This window comes from Anabrus simplex, chromosome 8 (genome assembly GCF_040414725.1).
Source record: "Anabrus simplex isolate iqAnaSimp1 chromosome 8, ASM4041472v1, whole genome shotgun sequence".
In the NCBI taxonomy this organism is placed as follows: Eukaryota; Metazoa; Arthropoda; class Insecta; order Orthoptera; family Tettigoniidae; genus Anabrus; species Anabrus simplex.
Window position 1 is genome coordinate 167,432,401 of NC_090272.1, and position 19,390 is coordinate 167,451,790.

A 19,390-nucleotide genomic window follows, 5' to 3' on the forward strand; every position below is an offset into this window, starting at 1 on the left:
GCAGGAATGAGGGAGTTAAAAAAAAGTCATAATGATATGTGGAAAATGAGAAATAAAAATACAAACGTCTATGGAATGGGTTTAAAGCAGGCATGTCAGGGTCACGAGTTGACTGACAGTTCAGCATGCTTAATAAATAACTGTTAGGCCTATGATCAACAGCCCAGACATTATCAGACAGTGCAGGCCTAGAGGGGGTTACATGACATGTTCATAACTACAGTAAGGACATACATAATTCAATGTATTCAACTCGGCATTTGTATAAAATGCGCGAAACACAGGGGCGTAGCTGGGAGGGAGGTTTACTTGGCGTTGGAAGTCCTCCGTGGAATTTTTACAAAAGAAAATAAGATATAGCACTCAAAAGCAGGAGGAGGAGGAGGACAGGTTGGTTCATTCCTGCTCCCCGCTGAAGCCGTGGGCAGCTGAACTCTGCAGCTCTTTGGCTGGTACCGTACAACTGAATTGAATTTTGGAAAACTGTTTCTCTCAGTAGCACGATCGACAGGCTACAAGTTCGCTGACGACATTCTAGAAAGGGGAGCTGTAGCGCTACAGACTTTTATTTTTTCTCAAAGTTATACATATCGCTCTTGTAATTCTTACCTAAGTTTCGGGACTTCAGAAGTTGCTTGTAGCTGAGGTAAATGTAATCCCCGGGTTGTCCACAACCCTGAGATTGCTGGGTCCAGCTATTGTCTCCAAAGACGGGGTGCGACAACCCCACTCTGAAGTCTGCAGTCTCTCCAGTAGCGCTGGTGACATATCGGGGCGCGCAGTTGTCCGGCCAAGCGTAAGGGAGCAGCACTGTCACGGAGTTCAAGTAGGCTCTGCCATCTAGCGCTGTATGTAGGAACTGTGAGGCACCAGATAACGAGATCTGAAACATTCAAAAAGGAATACGTCTTCAACCTCTATTCAGTATAATTACGTTAAAAGACCTCTCATTTTATCCAAAAATGAAAATAATTTACCACAACAGTCTCCGAAACCAGTTCTAGTACCGCACGAAACCCTAATCACCTCCCACAATACTAATGGACCATTCTTTCAACCACACAACAAGCATTAATTTAACGAGTTTCATACTGCCTGTTTAGATATGCCTTGCATTTTGATGATAAATTAATAGAGAACTTTCAATAAAACACTGGGTCTATCATGGTTGTGATGAACCAATAAAAATTAAAGTTTACCGCAAAACCTCAATTTAGGGAGATGTTACCTATATTATATTTGGACATTGCATGGGTCATTGATCAGGAAAATAGCAAGCAAGCGTACTTAAATACCCCGTTCTAATCAGTTTTTGATGGGATATTTGTTTCATGAATATTGACGTGAAACCCGCCTAAGTCTCAAAAACGACGCCTGAGAATGAAGTTTTCGTCAAGGACATTACATCGTTCTTGTAGGTTTAAGATCGAACTCCGGCCACAATCTGCTGGCCTTCAAATGTAACAGACTCGTGTCAATAGATTTATCGGTGCCTACTTCAAAGAACATCCTTTCAGAAAACTTCGTACTTCCGGCAGTGAGTACAGTACATTATTATTATCAAGTTGCTTTCTTTTTTTTCTTTTTCGACAAAATATTCTGCTTTGTTGTCAGTGTAGATACTGCATGAGCCCAAAATGTTTGGGTCTAATGAATTTAATACCTCTTTTTATCTGGCTGTAACGATTTAATTGATATAAGCCTACGTTATGGGCTTTGGTACTTTTATATGCAGTTGTTCGGCGAAACCCCAAAGGAAATCAGCTATTTTAACGTCCATACAGTTATACCATGAATGAATTTACTCCATCCAGTGATCCAGTGTGAGTGCTAATACTGGAACATACGTGCAATGTACAGTAGTCTATAAGCTCAGGCTGACCAGAAATGTTTGAACCGAAAATAATATATACGAGATATCACAAAACACCGCAAATCTGCACAAACAGTGTATGTCCAACCCTTGTCGCGTTTCTCTACGGGATCGGGCATGTGTTAATTCTTATTAACACGTCTATTACATGTCCATTATAAAAATATTTTCACGATAAATATTATTTCTTTAGTATTTATCCTGGTTGAGGACACATTAAAATATACATGTTTTAGTTACATTTAACTACATGAAGTAGGCTTACCAACGTTCATAAGAATTAGGGACAGAAATTTAAATCACTAGTCACAGTTTATTTTCACTTACTGTATCGGTGCACATGCATATGAGTAACAATGTATTTGCATTTTTATTCTAGCATAAGAAACTACACAGATATCCTAAAATCATTCATAAAGCCATTTTCTGGGTCCATCATCAAAATGCTAATCTTCCTGCCGTCAAAGTAGGCTTGCCGTTTTCACACATTTCACAAGTGTGGAACTTCAACACTAACCAAAACTCAGGTTGTTAAGTTGCACCAACAGGAAAAGTCCCCTCAGTTTTAATTACCGTGTGCAAAACTGCTCCAGATTCACATCAAGAGCCGACCCCAATAAACTGGCAAAATGCCAAGAAGAAGAAGAAGAAGAAGAAATGATGGGTGAACTTGATAACATGCTAGACTGATTCGAATAATAATAATAATAATAATAATAATAATAATAATAATAATAATAATAATACCGCTTTGACTACTCATTGGTGGAATTGCGGGTGCTATCTGTGTCACACATGTGGACTTGGCCCGATTTTACGACCAGGTGCCCTTCCTGACGCCAATCCTGTGTGGAGGATGTATTCAATATTATTGTAAGTATCCTTGTGGTGGTTGATGGTGTTGTGTGTGTATGAAGATGAGAGTGGTGGAACAATCGCAAACACCCTGTCCCCGAAAAATGAATTAACCAGTCGCGATCAAAATAGCTGGCCCGGCCGGGAATTGAACCCGGGACCTTCAGAACCGAAGGTCTCGACGGTGGCATTACATCGAAGATTCCGAACAAAATTTTCTTCAGCTTACCTCAGTTATTTCTGTGGTCACTGAAGCCACCCAGGCCCGTTTTGGTTGTGGTGGGAGTTTATGACCGGATGTCCTTCCTGATGCCACGTTATTCTTTTAGATGCAACTCTGAATCCAGCGTCGACTGGGGTTTGAACCTCATCCTTCGGAGTGGAAAGCCAGCAGTTAAGCTCCTGGGCCAATCGCGCCCCCAATAATAATAATAATAATAATAATAATAATAATAATAATAATAATAATAATAATAATAATAATAATATATTCTTGCTTTTACATCACGCAAACTAATTTTACAGTTTTCGGAGACGCCGAGGTGCCTGAATTTTGTCACGTGGCGTATTTGAGCACCTTCAGATACCGCTGAAATGAACCAGGATCGAAGCCGCCAAGTCTCAGAAGGGTAGGACTCTACCGTTTGAGCTGATCGGCTCGGCTTCTAGTAAGCCTAATTAATAAAACATAAAAATAAATGTGTTGATATAAAGGACCCGACATAACTGTGTGTCTGAAATATGAAATTTAGAAAATTAGTCTGAAATATTGCTTTAATTCAATTTTAACTTTTCAGGTTTAAACCGAACAATGAAGCACTTGGTCTTGGTCGTAAGCACCTGTGAAAGTGTTTAACTATTTAATATATTACAGAACATGGCCGTTCATAAAGCTATTTTAACGGCAAATGTCACGAAAATTCACTCCACCTACAGTTATTTAGAAAAGTGGCTGAAAACTGCCCACTGAATATCGTAGTCTTTAAAAGAACGGTAAACCCACTATTTTCTTGTCTTCTGTTAATGAAGGCAACGCCCTGTATTATCAGCCTACAACTAAGAAAATACAGTAGCATTCTTTTATAATGTAACTCTCATCGGAACATAAATTACATTCCTCCCAGCTGCAGAGTCATCACATGAATATCCACACGAGATGAAATAACATATCAATAATATACTATATCTGTCTTCATAACAACTGGAAACGTTTGAGGCACTGTTATGAGGTCTAGTTTATAATATTGCACAATTTGCGAGATAAATATTTGGATGGAGATAAATATTTGGATAGAACTTCCGGTTATTAAAAGCAGTCTGGAAATAGCTGATTTCATTTTTGTCCAGCCATTCATATTAAATAACTACATACGAAAATTAGTATTGACATTGGTATCGAATTCCGTGATATTGCGAATGGCAATTTACGAGGAAATATTTTCCTTTTCTCTGCTTGCATGGTAGTTAACATATGTTCATAATAGTAGTTTCCAAAGAGAACGTGGGTTCGAATCACGAATACGGAATGCACCATACTTATAAAGTGATGTGTTCTGTAAATTTGCTAATTAATTCTACCTGGCATGCCAACGCTGTGATTGTTGTAAAAGGTGTGGTAGGAATACAATGAGAAAAGGACTGAAAAATGTTCTCTAAGACTTCAGTGAAAGAAATGAAATTTGAAGAGACAACACTCAGGATGGCCGCCGAGAGAGACAGTGGCTAGCTATAGTAGTATTCAATTTTTGTTTCACACTCTATCGCGAAATTTTACTCGGCTATAGAGTCAAGTCTTGTGACGAATGCCAAATACACAGCCTTGTTTTGTTTTTAATTTTTAATAGGAAAATAATCTTCTTTACCACTCATATTCAACTTATATGTATTTACGAAGGTACTGGCATATTTCTAGGTCTTAGCAGGTTGTCATTCATTCCCCTTGCAAACAAACAGAAAGAGCAGAGAAATACAACAACAAGAAATTGGCTTTGCGATTATAGAATCTTATTTACACTAAAGGACTTGAATACAGCTAAAACTATATCTGATTTTTTAAACATTATGAAATATCTGATAACCTATTTTGTTTAACTAGCGTGATTTAGTTGAGTACATGCGAACACGACAGAAACAGACCGTGCCGATAAAAACAAATGGTCTGGTGATAACGTGGTTGGCTTCTCGTTTGCATGTGTTGAAGTGTTTACTCTCAACGAACATGGGCTGGTTGGTTACCCAGGCACGATAAAAGTAAATGGCTACATGCTTGGCTAACACATCTAACATACACTACCTCTGCAAGGCATATATTAGTATAGGATTTCTAGGCAATATCCAAAGGACTGTCCGACTCATTTCTTTTTAAAATATACAGAAATGAAAAGTGAAACTTAAGTTGTATGTCAAGGTATCATTACAGTTCTCATCGTGGAGATGGTTGGAACAGAGAAATAATTATAGTCATGGAGGAATGACATGATATTTCGTAAATGTTCCACACGTGCGACATTTTAAAGAATGATATACCAACGTTTTAAATCTATATTAGCAAGCGAGTTGGCCGTGCGGTTAGGGCCGGGCAGTTGTGAACTTGCATTCGGAAGACAGTGGGTTCGAATCCTACTGCCGGCAGCCCTGAAGATGTTTCTCCGTGGTTTTCCATTTTTACACCTTAATTAATGCCACGGACGCTTCCTTCCCACTCCTATCACTTTCCTAACCCATCGTCGCCATAAGACCTGTCTGTGACGGTGCGATGTAAAGCAACTTGTAAAGAAAAACTATATTCTGAATGCCAGAGCAGTCCTGTTTTAGATATTCTTTTGTAATATTTAAGGGCCCACACAAAGCAAAAAAATACTAAAACCGTATGCATGACTCCAAACATAGGCCCTATTCTGAATACATTTCAATTAAATACCTTATGTTCATCCTAGAATGTAATAATCTGTCCTTTTGAGTAACTTACGGAAACTGCATTAGAATATTACTGACAGATATTTCATGGTGGATTTATTTCACCCGGGGGCCTTCTGAGTCCAACTTAGCAAGTTCGACCCTGGCTCAGTGCGGTGGTATTTGAAGGTGCTCAAATATGTCAGCCTCGTGTCGGTAGATTTACTGGCACGTAAAGAAACTCCTACGGGACAAAATTCCAGCACCTCGGCGTCTCCGAAAAAAGTAAAAGTACTAAGTGGGACTTAAAGCCAAAAACATTATTATTTTACCCGGGAACCTGCCTCTAAAATTCCATGTGTAGTCAGTCTACTTTAGCTCATCATCACTGGTTCCCCAGCCAAGTCGAAAATTTATGGTACTTCTTACATTCCTCTCTCCTTCCACAATTGTTCCTCCATAATTTTGCTCCAGTCCAGATTTCATCTTCTTACACGAATCTTAATGGAAGTATTCAGCATGTTTTCCTCGTGCCCCCCTTTCCTCAAGCTTGCCTTCCAACATCCGCCATCTGTTCCAGCATTCTTGCCTCTTGCCTCCTTAAGAGAAGTCCAAACTATTTAAGGTGATTCCTTTCAATTGTGTCATTCAGCTTCTCCATACGAATCCGGCTCCATGGCTAAATTGGTTAGCGTGCTGGCCTTTGGTCACAGGGGTCGCGGGTTCGATTCCCGGGAATTTTAACCATAATTGGTTAATTTCGCTGGCACATGGGCTGGGTGTATGTGACGTCTTCATCATCATTTCATCCTCATCAAGACGCGCAGGTTGCCTGTAGGTGTCAAATCAAAAGACCTGCATTTGACGAACCGAACTTGTCCTCGGACACTCCCGGCACTAAAAGCCATACGCCATTTCATTTCCATACGAATTTCCTTTCTAACATATTCGTTTCTCATTTCTCTCACTGCCTTTCCATGTCTTCACTATCATGTTTCTCAGGAATTTAACCTTACTGGCTTGCAAGTTGCTCTCTTCTTGTCATCGTACAAGTCTCCGCTGCGTATGCCAGAACGGTTGAGTGGAACGTGGTTTACACTACCTCCTTACACTTCATTGGCACTTTCCTCCAAAGTGACTCCCTTACAATCTGAAATCATAAAGGCCACAAAGGAAGCATGCGAAAGGGAAGAAGTAGAAGTAAATAACGAACGCTATTTGCTGATGATATTGTGGTGAGAGGTAATAAAAGTAAGTACCGGTACAAGAACATGGACATGCTGAACAAAACTATTGTCAATTAGTGTATGAAAGTCAATGAAGAGAAGAGCAGAGCAATGTTAATGACAAGAGTTGGAAAAGGAGAGAAAAGTATCATCAAAATTGGGGAGGTCAATCTCTAGAAACTGTGAACAGTTTCAAATAATTATTTAGGGATTGAAATGGTGCAAAAACAGGGCATGGAACGCAGCAAGCAAGGAAATAAATCTTATCAGACTGTAGGGAATCTAGTTTAACAGAAAGATGTGCACTGCTAGTAAAAAAAAGTTGAATTTCCACTTGATAGTAAGATCTTTAAATGCTGTGTGTGGATAAACTACTATACATGCAGGAGATGCGATGAACTTTTCGGTTTACGCCGCGAGTAACGATATACTCAGCTAGGACCTTGCTAGACGCTCACGACTGTTCTAATTCGAACACACAAGATAATCATGTCTTGTATTCTGAATCATGAAGGTATAAATCGATACATATAGGACATTTTTCATAAAATGATTCAACATGCTATATGAAATAAAATTATTTTCTTTGTTGGTTCTACAAACCGTTTTCATCAGAGACTGGCTGTACTAGGAGGTAAACAAGTTTCTTTTATCGGGTTAATTTCGTTAAATGTTCTTTGTATTAATACTGCTAGTATCACTGGTTTAAAACTGCTAGATTTCATAACTGTCACTATTATAATCAGGGAGCGTATTCATTTTTTTCCCACTTATTTGCTCTCTTAATTAGATTTCATGGCCCACTCCAGCGCGACCTTGCAGTGGTAACATTTGAACAGCGCTAGAGTCGCGCTTAAGCTCAACTGGCTTTATTGTTCTGTAGTCATTGCAATCAACTCTCAAATTACCGTCTAGAACAGTTTATAGCTGGAATTCTCAAGGGAGTAACAATGGATTGATCTTGTTGCCTAATGCATAATGCCTGTGCTTTCGACGTCTCGTTTACATAATAAAGACATAAAGATATAAGTAGTTCGTAATGCTTAGAATGTTCTTTCCGCCCTCCTAACATACGGAGTTAGACAGGAAATGTTTAATTTCTTACCGTCCTGTTCTCGGAAAGATATTCACTCGGAGCTCTGTATTTTCTGAAGCTGTCAGTTGACATGGCGTTTCAGACACATTGCCCTGTATATAAAGCTTTTACGAGCGTTCACCCTTCTCTTTCCAATGAAGCCCCGAAATAGAATGTTTGAAAAACGATATATGCATTCCCCGCATCAGATATAAAAAGCATCTCATTCACACAGAATCCTTGCTATGACATTTGTGTGATGCTTTCTTAAACAAGCGAGAGGAACACCCAAGGAACTGTTGGATTACCTTTCGCTCCAGATGCTGTGTTTAAACATATCGTGTATTGCCGCTAATTATTGCACTTTCAATACGTACAGAACTCACTTTATCCCCTGCATCATCATCATCATCATCATAGCAAACTTTCACTTAGTTCGCATATACTGAATATGTGAATGATAGCACATAAGAGTTCATATCAGTTTTAGATTGAAAACTTGAAGCGCACTTTAATAAACTACTGTACATTCGGGAGACAGTAGGTTCGAACACCACTGTCGACAGCCCTGAAGATGGTTTTCCGTGGTTTCCCATTTTCACACCAGGCAAATGCTGGGGCTGTACCTTAATTAAGTCGGCCGCGTGGTGTAGGGGTAGCGTGCGTGCCTCTCGCCCGGAGGCCCCGGGTTCGATTCCCGGCCAGGTCAGGGATTTTTCTCTCGATCTGAGGGCTGGTTCGAGGTCCACTCAGCCTACGTGATTAGAACTGAGGAGCTATCTGACAGTGAGATGGCGGCCCCGGTCACGAAACCCAGAATAACGGCCGAGAGGATGCGTCGGGCTGACCATACGACCCCTCGTAATCTGCAGGCCTTCGGGCTGAGCAGCGGTCGCTGGGCAGGCCAAGGCCCTTTGAAGGGCGTTAAGTTGTTTTTTTTTCTATTTGCTTTACGTCGCACCGACACAGATATGTCTTATGGCGGACGATGGGTTAGGAAAGACCTAGGAATTGGAAGGAAGTGGCCGTGGCTTTAATTAAGGTACAGCCCCGGCATTTGCCTGGTGTGAAAATGGGAAACCACGGAAAACCATCTTCAGGGCTGCCGACGGTGGGGCTCGAACCCACTATCTCCCGATTACTGGATACTGGCTGCACTTAAGTGACTGCAGAGGGCGTTAAGTGCCGTAGAAGGTTGGGGGGGGGGGTATCTTAAGGCCGCAGCCGCTTGCTTCTCACAACTAGCCTTTTCCTATCCCATCGTCGCCATAAGACATATCTGTGTCGGTGCGACGTAAAGCCAATTGTAAATGTAAACTACTGTATAAGGTATGGATAAGGCAACTTTCACCATACTTCCCTTTCCTGGATAAGTACCAAGGTTAACTTCTTTTCGTAATATCTACTCACAAAATTTGTGTTCCCCATATCGCGGGTGTCTAACTACTGTGTGGAGTTTCCATGCCCAGGATAAATTTATCTGTCCACGTCCAAGTTTACTTTCTATGATCAGTTGTATCTGATTGTATTTTTGTTATTTTCAAGGATGTGGCCGAAATAGGCTGCTTTTTTTTTTTTTTTTTTTTTTTTTTTTTTTTTTTTTTTTTGCGAGGGTTAAGACTTGACAAGATCATCCGGTACTACGGAGGACCTCCTCGTTGATAACGTGGTCGATCCATGAGATCTTGAACATTCTGCGATGCACCCACATTTCGAAAGCCTGCAGTGGGTTTATTGACGAAGCCAGTAATGCCAATCCTTCGACACCGTAAACCAGCACCAGTAACAAATAAAACTTTCGGACACGCCAGTGAGTTTCAGTTACATACAAAGGTTTTTTTTTTTTTTTTTTTTTTTTTTCCAGAAACATCTCTCTCGCAATGCCAGTTTCGATTTCCACATCCAGCCAGCATCCTAGATAAAGTTGGGACGACGAGCGTATTTTCAGGCGGCAGCTTCTGATCCCGAAACGTGGCCTGGCCTAGCGATAAAGAGGGTTGTCAGTCGAGTTCTCTCCTCTGGACACAAGGGGCGTGTGTCGTTTAATGGATAAGTGAGCGCTGTCAAGAGCATGGCTGTCATATTCTGCGTCATTATTTACACATGTTAGCATTTAATTTATTCTTAAGAGGTGCATTAGCAACAGAGCTCTGAGGATATCTGTTGGGGAATGAGAACTTTCGTTTTAAAGCCTACTGCCGTCATAAATCACCCCCTGCTGGGCAAGCGAGGAGCCAGCGAGATCAAACCCGTGCAGTTTTCTTTGCTATCGGCTGAGGATCGGTAGCCCGTCCCAACTTATACCAAATACAGTAGAGATAATACGCGACACTGAGCGAGATATCGAGGGACAGCTACTGGAGCTCACTCTAGCGGATAGACCTGAGCAGTACTGATTCTCTCATAAGAGCACCTGTATTTTTGTGTGAAGTTTTTGGTGTTATTTATGTGTTTTCAGTGAGCTGACATAAATAAATAGTAGTGTGTGTCATTCCTTGATATCTCCTCTCAACATGAGGGGAAAGGTATGTGCTGTATTTGGCTGCAGTAATTACGAAGTAGAGAAAAATGCGCGGTCGCTCTTCAGGTTCCCTCGTGACAAGAACATGTAAGTAATATTGTGTTTGCATATATATTCTTCCAGTGACAAAGAGATTTTTATAGTACTTCATAATCTTCTGACCTGCTCGACCCATATTTTAACTGGCATAAAATGTAATACGCATATTTTATTCTATAGTGCAGCAGTTAACCTTCAATTTGGATAAGGTGTACGTTACGCTTACATAAGAATTATAAGATCTGTTCAGATCATTTCCAGGCAGCGACTTTAGAAATCGTCGACAATACAGCCAAGGGTATGTTACATTTTTGCTCTAATTGTACGTAAATATTCCTTAAAGCATCACTATCGACAACATTTTCATACTTTTCTTTCTTTATCCCTCTTCTCAGATTAAAGCCGGGATTTTATAGATTATCTTTCGGTTAGTAAGCTACATGTTAGGAGGAAAATTGTCCAGCTATTAAATGTTAATTCGCCGGGCTGAGTGGCTCAGACGGTTGAAGCGCTGGCCTTCTGACCCCAACTTGGCAGGTTCGATCCTGGCTCAGTCCGGTGGTATTTGAAAGTGCTCAAATACGTCAGCCTCGTGTCGGTAGATTTATTGGCACATAAAAGAACTCCTGCGGGACTAAATTCCGGCACCTCAGCGTCACCGAAAACCGTAAAAGAGTAGTTAGTGGGACGTAAAACAAAAACATTATTATTATTATTATTATTATTATTATTATTATTATTATTATTATTATTATTATTAAATGTTAATGCATTGCATCATATGTGTAAGGAATATCTTTCTGTTAGTAGGCTTCATGTTAAGAGGAAAATTGTCCAGCTATTAAATGTTAATTCATTGCATCATGTGTGTAAGGAATGTGCCGATATTTTTATTGACAAGTGTCTTACTGTGATGATAAAATGTTTTTAAATGAGAAAAGAGACAAATCGAACCGTAAGAGTTCAGGCAGGAATGCTAAAGCTAAAAAAGTAATGCATAAATGAAAGATCAAGCCATTTCACACAAGTCCATTTCACTTCTTGTTTATATGTCTAATTTCAGTCTTTGAATAATAACCTTTTAAATAATTCATTCATTTATCCAGAATTGCTTTAGCAACTTCGAAGTTAGTATCTCAATAACACTTTCTTTCTAGACGTAATTTATTTATCCATTTCCGTATATACATTTCCATTGATATTTGAATTTAGCGCGATTTGTTCAGGTCAAGTTACTAGGAGCGCCACCGTCGAATTGTCTCCCATTTTAGCAAGGCGAAATCCGTAAGTGTCGCGTATTATCTCTACTGTATTTGCTTATACTTGAAATGTGACATCCTTTCAATGCTGTTTCTATCTAGCTTAAAAACAGCTTTGCTGATTTCCCGCTTCCTGATTGATTACATAGTTGTTTTCTGAATGATTTTTTTTTTTTTTTTTTTTTGCTAACTGCTTTACATCGCGCCGACACAGATAGGTTTTATGGCTATGAATGATTTAAATATCACACTCCTTTACAGATTTAAAAGGCATTTTACGTACTCTTATACCTGCTAGAAATATTAGGTAATCTTCACCATCTGATCAAGTGAAATACACAGGTCATGATGATTACAGAGTCATCTGTGTTTCACAGTACATCCTCTAGGTTGTTCTACTTAGCAGGTGAAAGTGGTACGGTCCTGTATTGGAACTCCAGAATCAAACATACAGCGCGCGAGGAAGACGAGCTGGTTTGCAGAGACAAGGAGCGGAATGTAGTTATGTGTCAGCATACCATCGCACACTGGATTGGAGAACAGATGCGCTATTCAGACTCCGACACAAGTACTGTAAAGCAGAACGGGCGCTATGCTTCACCGACTGCCAACCGCTCTCCACAGTATGGCGGGCCAGCCAGTCTCCGCGGATGCATTACCAGCACGGCAGCATATAAATAAAATTTAATACTGACCAAATTCCCCAGAGTCTCACAGAGTCGTCTTCTCTGGTTCCTTAAGCCCGATTATCCTTCGTCTGTGTTATGTGAGCGAAAATTGGGAGTTGTTTACTTTTTTTAAAATCTGACTTGGCAAAACTTGGACTTCATAGCTGGAAATCCTATACAGTATTTCTTACTGGGCTTAATCATCATTGGAGCCGATCCTAGGAAATTTAAAAAGAGGCCAGGAAATAATAATAATAATAATAATAATAATAATAATAATAATAATATCTTAAAAGGTATCAGCTAAACAGAGAAGTCGAAGTCTGTTTTACTTCCTTCCTTTCTTTCTTTCTTTCAATCCTTCAGTCACAGGGCTGATTATACACATGTTTGATTAATGATGACGTTTGAATCGAATCAGAATACTGGTGATGAAGGTGGTGGCCTGGCCTAGCGATAATGAGGGTTGTCAGTCGGGTTCTCTCCTCTGGACACAAGGGGCGTGTGTCGTTTAATAGATAAGTGAGCGCTGTCAAGAACATGGCTGTCATATGCTGCGTCATTATTATTATTATTATTATTATTATTATTATTATTATTATTTGCTAGTGGCTTTACGACGCAACCGACACAGATAGGTCTTATGGCGACGATGGGACAGGAAAGGCCTAAGAGTTGGAAGGACGGAGCTCGATAGCTGCAGTCGCTTAAGTGCGGCCAGTATCCAGTATTCGGGAGATAGAGTAGGTTCGAATCCCACTATCGGCAGCCCTGAAAATGGTTTTCCGTGGTTTCCCATTTTCACACCAGGAAAATGCTGGGGCTGTACCTTAATTAAGGCCACGGTCGCTTCCTTCCCACTCCTAGCCATTTCCTGTCCCATCGTCGCCATAAGACCTATCTGTGTCAGTACGACGTAAAGCAAAAAAAAAAAAGGTTGGAAGGAAGCAACCGTGGCTTTAATTAATGTACAGCCCCAGCATTTTCCTGGTGTGAAAATGGGAAACCACGGAAAACCATCTTCAGGGCTGCCGACAGTGGGATTCGAACCCACTATCTCCCAGATGCAAGCTCACAGCCGCTCGCCTTTAACCGCACGGCCAACTTGCCCGGTAGATTATTGTTTTAAGTAGGCTATCAACCTCTCTTTAACCATGATTGTTCATTCCTCTAGCTCGGAGAATGGATGTTCGTGATCGTCTTAACACACATTTCCATTTACATACAAAACAAATCACACTACCAAGGAAATTCTCAAGAGTAAAAACGTTCCTCCATCTAGCGTTGGCCTCAGGGAGGGCATCTATCCGTAAAACTGGGCTTAGTCATCATTAGAGCCGACCCCAGGTAATTCAGAACAAGGCCAGGAAACAATAATAATTGTAACGGCTGGTAGCCTACACCTCTACGCCGCACATTTGAATTTTCCGCCTTGAAGTACTCCTCTACAGGAGAAACTATGAGCTTAAAACTGGATCTACTTAAACTTTTGCTCTGAAGGTGTCACTGGGTTTGGATATTGTCTCATAGATGTCTCTACTAAACAACTTCGATCATGCACCCTGGTGCGAAGTGAAGCAACTTTTTTGAAGAAATTTTGGATTCATAAGTTTTCTCTTTACTAAATTTCGTTCTTTCATTTGCATTTCGGGCCATTAACTTAACCTATTATTTTTCTACTAAGGCCCAGTAGGCTGGGTACAAGATACCCCCGTTTCATGTTGTGTAAGTTGTGCATTGATGGCAATTTAGGGTTGAGCCTGGTATTGCCTTTCATAGGCTTGGAAAACTGAGAGCGGGTCTGCTCTTTTAAGTATTGGAAATGTGCCTCTAGGAGGCTTGACATTTCTGCCCTGTGTTAAATATGTGTTTGTGAGCTGAGAGCTCAGGAATTGTAAAACTTGGGGCTTGAAGCCCAGATTGCTAAAATGCCTCTAAATCTTGGCTTTTCCTGGTCTTGTATCTGATTGTCGGTTGTTTGTTGAATTATTGTTAGTTGTTAAACTTTGAAATTCTATGTGAATATTGGTAAGTTTTGCTATTTTCGAAAATATAAACTTTAATGCAATTTTAAGTCATATCTCGGCCTTGTAGTTAGACCCATTCACCCCGACACCTTCTTTCACCTCTGCTAATCCACCGAACCACGGTAACAATAATAATAATAATAATAATAATAATAATAATAATAATAATAATAATAATAATAATAATCCTTAATATCAAAAGGTATCAGCTAAACAGACGACGAGAGTTCAAGGTAGCGAATTAAAACGTGGATGATAATATGCAAAAGAAACGGTGTTAAATCCTCCCTCTTACTGTAAGTTCACTGAAGTGCACAGGAGGGAATTCTTAACAGGCAACATAAAGATAATCAGACAAATGTACAACTCAGCTCCCGACAAAGCCAAGGTAATGCTATGTCTCTGAGCAGTGAACCGTCACAACTTGATATTGTGTACTGCATTACACCGGATGTTGCGTATTTTAACGGAAACGTTTCCGTAAAGTAATTATTCTATTTAACAAATAAGTTATATTGATTTCCCATTCCTTTCAGAAATGATATAAAACTTGATTAGAGACGACAAAGAGAAGTACGCTATATGTACACATGCTGCTGCCATTGACTTTCAACAACAATAACCGTGTCAACGGCTCTGCCAGGTTTCTATAAGGTAATGAACTAAAAGGTCACAGTCTGAAGCCAGCCCACTGCTGCAGCTGTTATGAAAGTAGTCGGAAGCCTTGAACGGAACCTTCCTTCTGTTAAGTGATAACCTACTGCGAATGATACATCGGTATGAGAACTCCGGAGTTTTCATATAACCTTGTCTACTTATTCACTGTGACTTTTCTTCTTTGTCAGAAGGAATTAGCTTAATCTAGCCTGACCGAGCGAGTTAGTTGCGCGCTTTGAGTCACATAGCTGTGAGCTTGCATTCGAGAGATAGTGGGTTCGAACCCCACTGTCAACAGCCCTGAAGATGGTTTTCCGTCGTTTTCCACTTCCATACCGGGCAAATTGTGAGACTGTACCTTAATTGAGGCCATGCCCTGCCAGGCCCTGCTCTACCCTATCCCATCGTCGCCATAAGACCTGTCTGCGTCGGTGCATCGTAAAACTGCGTCGGTGCATCGTAAAACACACAGAAATAAAGAAAAAAAAGAATCTATCTTGAGTCTTACTTGTGTGTCAGTCTCTTCACTTGCATTTCTTTTGCCCTGTCCATTCTTATGTGATTAGATTCACAAACGCTAACGTGATTTTTATTTTGGCTTCCTGATTCTTTGAATCTCCCTCTTTCTTTGCCCATCACCCGAATCAGTACTAACGAGGCTGACGATAAGTTATAGACAATAAGCCATGTAAACTGAAAAGAGAGAAAGAGAGAAAGAGAGAGAGAGAGAGAGAGAGAGAGAGAGAGAGAGAGAGAGAGAGAGAGAGAAGGAAACATTGTTTAAATTCAAGCTGAACTTGGTTGAAAGGAAGCTAATGTAAATGTTGAGAGCTTCAAAAATTTGCAAGCCAGAATCATTCTTGCGGATCACTGCGATAAATGGAGTAAATGTTCTAATGATAATGATATCTTATAAGGTATGATCATAACAGCACCAAACCATTCAGACCATGCTACTCATAGGTTAGGTAATTTAAAATCCTCTATCCAAACGTATGCCTCCATTTCATAATCGTACATTCGGAAATATGAATTTCTTTAATTAGACACAGAGTTTCCAAAAACGCGGGAAATAATCAGAGAGTGGATAGAACATCCCAAAACAATACAAAAAAAGTCCTTATGAACACATGACTTATGGAAACAACTGGCCTCCCGCCAACACCTCGCAAGTTATACTGGACAAGCTAAGCCCAGACAACTCAGCCAACAGCATCTATAACATATTATTTACCTCTTGTCGCGAGTATTATATAAATAGCATGCTTTCCTTTGATTGTTACGCTTGATTTACGTATCTACCACACAGATAGCAAGTAATGCAATATCGACCTTAGCTATGCTACATGGGTTGCCTGCGTTTAAGGAGCTCAGCATAAATCGGCCATACGACTAAGACAGCCAGTTTCTAACAAAATAGTAAACCCGTATGTTTTCTTTCTTCAAGGGATCGTTTAATTGTAGTATAAGAAGCTATGTGAGATGAATGATGCTGAATTTATTAGAAAGTATGTCCAGGAACTGGAACTATTTACACACTGACAGCATGGGGAGCGAAAATAAATATTGCTAACAGGATAGAATTTTGTATGACATCTCAAGATTCTAAAATCACATCGTTCACTTTTCGACAGATATTAAGTCATATCACAACGTTTATAGATTGAATGTGCGTCCCCTCCCGAAGGCCTTTTCCTTTCAACTAGTGGCGGAAAGAGTCCAATACGATGAGTTCGTCTCTGGGGCTCTTTTGTCCGCGAGAAGCAATAATACAAGTCTGAGAAGAATTGGTCATTGCAGAAGATCCTGCGGGAACGTCCGACCCTTCCCCTCCACAAAACTTGTATTTGATAAATTGTTCCGTGAAGGAAGGGTAGCTGTATGGGAGGTTATGTACAGACATAAATCTCTGTAATGATTATAAAAGTTTTCGATCGTGTACGCTGTTCGTATGTGCCTCGTTGCTCGAGATTAGTTCCAACTTAAATGGATAGTTATCAGAAAAAAAAAGATCGATCAATAAAAACAGTAATCGGTAATAAAGAAACACACACACAAACAATATCTAAATAAATAAAATCGCTTTCTGTCTGTACTTTTTGAATATGAATCTAATACTTGGCTTTTCTACCAACCAGCCTATGCCAGGTTCAGTTTAATTTTTGTTCGTCTGTCTGTTGAAGGATCACGGGAAAGAGGATAGAGGGATTTTCAAGGATATAGTGTCGTTCAGTTAAGCATAGATATATACACATTATAATACAGAACATCATTGTCTCGAATACAGTTCCAGCCAATGAACATTTTTATAGCATACACTAACTTTATACTGTTAACTCAGAAATTAAGTATTTGCGGGTCGGTATTGATCCTACTTACTTTTCTTCCTTACAATGAAGAATGTATTCCTGATATTTTGTCCATTCTCTAAAAAAATGCACAACACGTGTCTCTGGGAGCAGGAGCGTCAGTAACTCTTACATCTCGTGCCCATCATCCGGAGCTCCACATTGATGGTCATTTGTATTGAATACTTCACCATCTTTAGTCTTGAGCATTCGTCGACAGCGTGTTAATATCTGTTGCTTTATACGTCGCACCGATACAGATAGGTTTTATGGCGACGATGGGAGAGGAAAGGGCTAGTAGTGGGAAGGAAGCGACCGTGGCTTTGTTTAAGGTACAGCCCCAGCATTTGCCTGGTGTGAAAACTGGAAATCTCTGTTTTGAGCAGCGCCAAATCTCAGACCCATCGTCTTCAGTTCCTTATCTTGGGGATTAACTGGCGGGTAGTTTGTACCCTTCACAGTGAGCACATGGCTTACCGTGGCTGGTCATTGAAACGTCCATATATAAAACATAATACAATCACACAGGCAAAACAGAACTAAATAACGGGATGGTTGGATCAGGGCTAATCACGGTAAAAAGAAAGCTGAAGAGGGTTAACGGGAAGGGATTTGTGCGTCCCTTCCTCCACAGTCCCTTTATTTTGGGAATTAACTAACGGATATTTCCTTCGACCGATTGGACTCAAAGGGACTAGTTAGTGACCCTAGACATGAATACGTGAACTGGGCGCGATTTTCATATATTCAAACTGGGCAGTATACTTGTGAAACTGGTTGTAACAATTTCGTCATATTTTACGACCTGCTGTAATACAGAACTGTCGTAGAGGCGCGCTTTCATATGTATGCGCGTGCTCCCTTTACGACCGTAGAAAATAATATGTAACACCCCTAGCTTCACCTTTATATCACAGCCATATTTTATTGGAGCTTCGTTTCTTCCCCAGACCTCCCATGGTCAGGCTGCAAAGCCTTTTACGGCTGTCTGTTATGCCCTGTACGCTTTGATCGGGCTGAATGAGGCACTTTCAGGAAACACTCTTGTTTTCTATGAGAAACGTTAATGGTCAATTAAGATCGCCAAATAAATCGTCTTTGAGTCACTTTTTCCATAAACTTCTTAATCACAATATGCCTCGAAGGAAAGTGAAGAAGACTACCCGTACATAACATAAAGACAGTGAGGGAATAAACTTTAGCTGGAGGTTACTCAAACAGAACCTTGTAATCGTCGCACAATTCTGAGAGGAATTACAGTTGATCATGATACAGCATTGACAGTTTAGGCCTTGGTGCAAAATATGGAATCAGTAAATAAAGCAGTTAACTAACACAATTTTTCTTCTGTGAATCTGTCTTGAGACAGGTATTAACTAGACATCCTCCATGATTCTCTGTCCTGAGCATCTTGTTTGGGATCTGTTAACATTCCAAACCTTCTTCTTTCTCTTTCTTTTCTTCCATCTATTTTTCCCTCCATCGCCCTCTGTTGAAGACAATTTCTCAGTAGTATGTGACCGAACACGGATATTTTCCTCTTCCCTATCGTCTTCTCTCCTACCTTTCTTAGCATAGTTACAATTATTTTCTCATTTTAAAGTTAGTTTGAATACAGTTAAAAATGACGCACGTTTTAAGAGTACATGCACTCTTTTTCGGGGTATACAATTATGTAATCACACTTCTTTCAGAAATATTATATTTTTTACTATAAAACATACGTAACTTTCAAAATCCTTTTGTGGTAAAATAGGATTTTTTTTTCAAGTGAGGGATTTTTTATCTGTTCTATATTTTGTAAAGGATGGAAATCCGTAGTTGACTGATAGTTTATTAGTAGGCCTATAGTTTTGCATGTTAGTTGTGATTGTAGAGTATCGTCTGTACTGCAAATTTTAAAATTGGAAGGAAGTCTCATGATGCGATGTGTAGCATCTGGAGAGG

General features: G+C 40.0%; 1 protein-coding gene across 1 annotated transcript in view; it reads right to left on the bottom strand.

Annotated features, from left to right (window-relative positions):
- The window catches only part of LOC136878920 (calcium-activated chloride channel regulator 1), a 335,287-nt gene that overhangs the window by 21,833 nt on the left and 294,064 nt on the right, over positions 1 to 19,390 (bottom strand). Inside the window, exon 2 of the mRNA XM_067152533.2 lies at positions 610 to 883. Coding sequence (XP_067008634.1) covers positions 610 to 883 — 274 coding nt within the window. The remainder of the gene's footprint in view (positions 1 to 609; positions 884 to 19,390) is intronic.